We start from the raw sequence: 6128 nt of genomic DNA, 5'->3' as shown, positions 1-6128 counted from the left end.
CAGAATGGTGGCGGGCCTGTTGGCACACACCAGCCGTGCAGAGGGGCAAAGCTGCGGTGAGGCAACAAGATGTAAAACTATGTCCGAAACAAAAGCGGGTGAGGGTGTTCGTTTGTGCGCGTGTGTTGGCGCGTGTATGTCAGCGCGTGCGCGTTGCTGAGTCAGACGCGGCCGCTCACGGTTCAGTCAACCCCTCTCTCTCGCTCTCTCTCTCTCTCTTTCTTCCCAGTTGTTATTTTGCTAGCGACACTTTGTTTCATCCACCGACGTCATCCATACGGTCTGGACACCGAGGCGCGAAGCTACCCTCCCTCTCGGTAGTTAATTGTTTCCTACCGACTGACAACTTGTTCGCCTGTTAGAGCACTGGCTGTCTGTCCATGGGCGCTGCTGTTTACACACTCTGCTGCTCCTCCTCCGCCGGCTGGGCTGTCCGGTGCGCCTCTGCGGTCGGTTCGGGACGGTGTCGAACTCCGCTTTTATGAATGAATAACGAGACGGGGAAATGCCCGTGACTGCGAAACTCCCCCTACAGCCGGGCTCCCGGGGGGTCAGCCACCGATGAGAGGTATTAACGACGGAGCCGAGCCGCGGCTCATTGCGGAAAAAGCGAGCCCTGACTGCAGACTGGCGTGGAAAGGCACCGTGAGCGGGAAACGGGCTCCATAGCGTAAAGCAGCGGAACGAAACCGCGGTGACCACAATGTAAGTTCCTCTGGACCTGCAACTCATTAAGGCTTATGAAGAGATGGGGCTCCTGGTTGCATGCCTTATTGATTTTTTTCAGTATATCACTGCTTGGAAAACACACAAAGATAGCGGGAATAATTCGTCCGTCTGAATTATTCTAACATAATACACACTCAGGTGTGATAATGAAGGCCTGGGCGAGCTTCTCTTCAGTGATTTTCAGTGACATAGCTGTGATGCACTGTCTCCGTGAGAGACATGAATAATAAGGTCCAGTGCAAAGAGAGGAGCCTCCGCTCCCTCGGTGCTCTTTGATCATCATCATCTACCTGTGTGATGCCTTCAGTTCACTTTCAACCACGAGTTGTCTGGCTTGCAGGTCCATCCACATCGTGGCGCTGGGCAGCGAGTGCCCCGGAGGAGTCGGTCCAGGAGATGAGATGTTGGGGCAGGGGCAGCTGCAGGGGGGGTTGCTGTGGAGCTACCTGGGTCAGGGAGCCATGGTGGGACCATGCGACCTAGAGAGCAGTATGCACAACCCGGCTTTCATGGAGTACACCTCACGTGTCTTTGGAGATGTCACGGTAGTGGTTCGGGATTGTCCCAGCTGGGTAAGAGACAGGTGGTGTGTTTGAGTGAGCAGACTGAGAGAAGCAGAGACACCTGCATGAGTCAGCTGTTACATTATGACTTTGGCTTGTGCATGTATTTGTGCACTGGAAGTCTGATCTTAAAGAATCATTTTCAGTGCTATTATGGCTCTTTTCCTCTACATTTACATCCTCTTGATTGTCTGTGCTGGTTTTATGCGAAATCAGAGGCATTTCCAGAGTACTGTGAGAAAATGTGAGTTACTTAATGTATATGCTGTTTACTTTTCAGCCTGCTTCTGTTTCTCAGAAGATACAGCCTTCTACAATATTTCAACTTCCAGTGGCCCTTGCCTTGCAGCACTGATTGCAGGCTTTATAAAAACGTCTCTATTCTTAGGACGCTATTTTAACATGCACTGCAGAAAAAACCTGATGAAAGAACTTTTGTTCTTAATAGCATATGCACTGTTAGGGTTTTGTATGCATCCTATTATAGGCCTGTCTAACCCCGTCAGGGGTGTTGCTGGTGGAAGTCTGTGTGTCTAATTCTCTGTCTCTGCCTTTTATTTTTAATTCAAAATGCTCAAAGCTTTCTGAAGTGTTTTTCCTTCCTAATGGGTTGAATTAGGCTGGTTTAGAGTAGCTAGCCTCATAAAGATCTCTAGGGGGTAAAGTTAAATAACCCAGTTACACTGAGGAATTTGTACTTATATGAGAGGAAACGTTAGGTTTATATGAGTTGTGGTGAAGACAGGGGTGTAGACACATCTCTGTGTATGTCTTTGCTTGGGTCTCAGCCCTCCATCTATTTACAAATGTCATCCTTTCCTTGCCTTTCTAGGACTTGCTGGACAGCGACTGGGCCAGTGTTCGGAAAGTTCTTGAGCAGGCGGACATTTTAGTTATTAAATATTCAGTCACTGACAAGCTGGCCTTCCAGCAGGTCAGGAATGGCTATGCTCCGAGACTCCGCCCACTCCTGAGGCACTGGGGCGTGCCCGTTATCCTCGTTGCTGTGGGAGCGCGGCTGAATGGTGAGGATGCCTTTTGTTCTGTGTTTTTGTTAGAGCAGGACTGAGTTTAGTTTAGCCAACATGGCTTGCCAACCCTCCAACTGTTTATCTTTGCTGCATATGAGCTGTCACTGTACTGGATATCCTGGCAATTTCAGGTCAGTTTACTGTTGCCTTAGCTGTTGGTTTTGGTTTCGGGACAGCATTATGCTCTTCTTGCTGAGATCACTCAGTGAGTCTTGTATCCTCTAGCGTGTCCACACAGCAATGAGGAGGATGCTCATGATTAAATCTCCTCTTGGCTGCCTTCAGGCTGTCAGCTCACATGCTTCCCCACAGGAAACACTCCAAAGAAGTACATCAACTTTGGGGCTTTTCTGTTCCAAAAAAAAGAAGCCTTGCTTGTAGACAAGAGTTCATTGTCATGGTGCAAAAAAAAAAAAGTGCACCAGAACAGAAGTATGTGCCTTCAGCAGGATAGAGCACACATTTACAGCCTTACTGGAGGCTGCTTAACAAAATAAGCATTAACATAACACACATGTGTTGGAATCTCAGTGAGTGACCTCCACTCTGTTAAAATTAAATCCTGTAAACAAGCCCATCAAATGTACCAGGTTATATTTTTAGCACGTGTGCTCAGCATACTTTGAAATCCTGTCAGAGCACTGCAGCAGAGTGATCACAGTAAAAGTCAAGTCTGAAGAGAGAGAAAAACGAGAGGGGAGTTGATCACTGTAGACCAGAGCCTTTGTTTGTGTTTGTGTTTTTTCTTTTTCTTTTTTTTTTTTAGCAGCTGCTGTGAGTAGTTTCATGCAAGCCCCCCCCCCATTGTGACTGCAGAGAATGACGGCTGAGGTCTGAGCGCTTCCTGTCTTTAGACCACCTAAGGCACAGCTGTGGCAGGGGGAGCGCTGCCGCACGTGCATTAATGCAGCCATTAAACCAGCAAAGAACGGAGGAGCGCAGACAGATTTATCCAAGGGCACGCACGCACACCATCGCTCGCACAAACATACCACTGATATGCCAAGTCACAGACGCTCACGCGCGCACTTACACACACTCCTTTTCCTGCTGCCACCCTTGCATTCACTCACACGCTCTCAGCCTGCCATCGTCTCTGTGTCACGCCTGTGGGTTATTAGCAATATGATTTATCCAGTGCCTGGGGACTTGGCTGTATGTCCTGCAGATTCTGCCTTTCTCTCTCCTCCTTTGTGCAGCCCTTGCTCTAGTCGTTTGTTTTTTTTTCCTTCAAGATAATCCCTCTAATTTTCTGTCTGATTCTGTCTCTGTGGTCTCCCTGTGCACACACGCCTCAGTACAGCCAGTCCTAGTCCACGTGCCACTGCAGATTTTACACATCTATATGATCTTGCTGTACAATTACCGCCCCCTTTTTTTTTTCATCAACTTGCTGAAGAAATTGCAGCTTGGGGTGTGCATCAGAAATATTTTTAAAAACCAAACTTATGAATGCATGCTTCCCTTTTAAAAACCCTCGCTAGCTCTCTACATAGTCACCCAGAGAAAGAATTGAGGAATCGGGAAAAAGGGCGAGGCCACACCATAAAAGCCACATGTGGTTGTAGCATCTGGTTCATATGTTCTGATTTGTGAAACATGCTTTCCATTCTAGTTTAGTTTGCAAAATGTACTTTTTGCTCCAGCAGCACTGACTAACAACACAACACTTTTGCATTCTATAAGACGGAAGTAAGGGCATTGTTTTTTGTTTTGTTTTTTTGTTTATTATTGTTTATTTTTCTACACCTTTTTATTGTAAGTATTGAGGTACATCGCTCATCTGAACAGGCTAAGTGTTTGCCATGGAAATTTCAGTCACCTGAGGGGTGGGTGTGTTTGTGACTATTTTAAATCAAATTATTTCTTAGAATCTGTTAAATTTTGCTGAGTGCCCTTCAGTGCGCTGCTACTCCTTTGTCAAAAGCATGTTATTCTTTTCCACTTCCTCTGTGCTTGAGTGGTTCAGTAGAACTCACTGAGTCACACATGGATCTAGTACTGCCTTAGTAGGTTCATGCTTCTCAAAAAGGATAATGTAACATCAATAGCACATGTATTCCTTCACATATACACACATAAACTAGTTATTAGTAAAGTATGCACTACCTCATCTTACACTTGAATTCTTCTCTGTTCAGATGAAGGGCCCCCCTGTACGTGTCCACTGTGTGCCTCTGACTGGAGCAGCTGTGTACCTCACAGTGAAGGTTTGCAGTTGTCCCGGGACTTGGGGGCCACCTATCTGGAGTTGCCCTCCCTCAACCATGTCTTCGTGGGTCGCTACTTTGGCAGCGTGGTAAGTGATGTCGCAACACTGGAATCAGAGTTGATGCTGTGGTGTGTTTTTGACTCAGCGTCCCCAGAGAAGAGAAAGAGAAAAACACTTTTCTGCACATCTGAATAATTGTTGAAGGAGAACTTCTCACGATGTTCTTTTCTTTCAAAGTAGAGTAACTCTGCGTTTCCAGATTGTAGATGCAGTGTTTAGCAGGGGAGACAGTGACAGGTTGGACGCCCTGGGAAGTTATTTCTAAAGCAAAAAGATGATGATGTAACTTCACTATCTTTGTACAGATTTTGAAATAACATGTATGTTGTTTGTGTTGTTTAGCTGGAGTACTTCATGATTCAGTGTCTGAAACACAAAGCCAAAGAGAGGCCAGAGAAGAGGCGAGGAAATAAAGTGAATGAACTTCGCCCCCCTCACTTAGAACAGCCAGGTCAGAGTAATACTATGCTAAGCAATGGGTGATCCTGGCTTTGTTTCAAGTGTCATGCATGCCTGCCATTTTTAATTCATTTAAGCAGATTTGTAGCTTGTGTGTGTGTGTGTGTGTTTTAAAAAATATATTTCTTAATTATATATATTTTTGTCAATTGCCCTGTTTATGGTGTTTAGAAACATTCAGTGAACTGGATGGATTGTTACCTCTTGAGCTTACATAGCCATAAAAAGAGCTGAGCACAAAGGTTTTATCTGGATCAATATGCTCTGTTCCAAACTGGAAAGACAAAGAGCTAGGTAGACTACTTTTATTCACTGACATTTGAATCAATTTTAGCCTGAGCAAAAAGAAGCAGTAACAGCTGAGTTCCCTGCGTTTGGTGGAGGCAGCTCAATGATTGTTATTATGAGACTGTGGGATTACTCCTTAACCTCATCTTTTAGTGAAGCCCTCTCATGTTGTCAGTTCAGCGCCTGGTCCTGTATGTTATGTGTTTTTAATTTTTCATGCCTATTATTACAGTTCATTATTCACAATATGTTTCCCCCAACAACAAAAAATTATCCTTATAACCAAATAAATGTGTTGATTATAATGATTTTATCAAGGAAATGGTGATGAGCTTGTAAAATCTAGAGAAGAGCGATCATGGATGTTTAAAAAAACAAAGAAAGACCAGACAGTTTCTCCCAGTTCTTTCTCTTTAAGTCACTCAGACTACAAAATGACTCAAATGGTCCATTATAAATCAAAAAGTTGCCAGTTAATTGCTGACTAATTACTTAAGATGTTATTTAGTTTTAGTCTGCTTATCTGAAATTCAGAATTTTAGATGAAATTGTAATTAAGCTGCAAAAAGCCACTCATGTTAAAAGTTCTGTCTCTCTCTGTCTCGCTTTTTTTTTTTTTTTGAGGCGCTTGCAGATTTATTGCAGACTTAATCAAACTCCGTCTTATCCAGTCACATTCTGCAAAAGAACGCAAATTATGAGGAGATAAATGATCAAAAGAGGCTAAACCTCACAGAAAGGCTGACACACAGCAAACAGCTTAGACACAGCGAGTTTGATTACTGT

General features: G+C 44.6%; 1 protein-coding gene across 1 annotated transcript in view; it reads left to right on the top strand.

Moving 5' to 3' along the window:
- The window catches only part of rhobtb3 (Rho related BTB domain containing 3), a 25794-nt gene continuing 19666 nt past the window's right edge, over nt 1-6128 (top strand). Inside the window, exons 1-5 of the mRNA XM_039612325.1 lie at nt 1-705; nt 1070-1301; nt 2125-2317; nt 4465-4622; nt 4938-5046. Of these exons, the coding sequence (XP_039468259.1) occupies nt 704-705; nt 1070-1301; nt 2125-2317; nt 4465-4622; nt 4938-5046 (694 nt within the window). The 5' untranslated portion in view covers nt 1-703. The remainder of the gene's footprint in view (nt 706-1069; nt 1302-2124; nt 2318-4464; nt 4623-4937; nt 5047-6128) is intronic.

The sequence above is a fragment of the Oreochromis aureus genome, linkage group 5 (assembly GCF_013358895.1).
Source record: "Oreochromis aureus strain Israel breed Guangdong linkage group 5, ZZ_aureus, whole genome shotgun sequence".
NCBI classification, from domain to species: Eukaryota; Metazoa; Chordata; class Actinopteri; order Cichliformes; family Cichlidae; genus Oreochromis; species Oreochromis aureus.
This window is presented reverse-complemented; position numbering and strand designations above follow the sequence as displayed.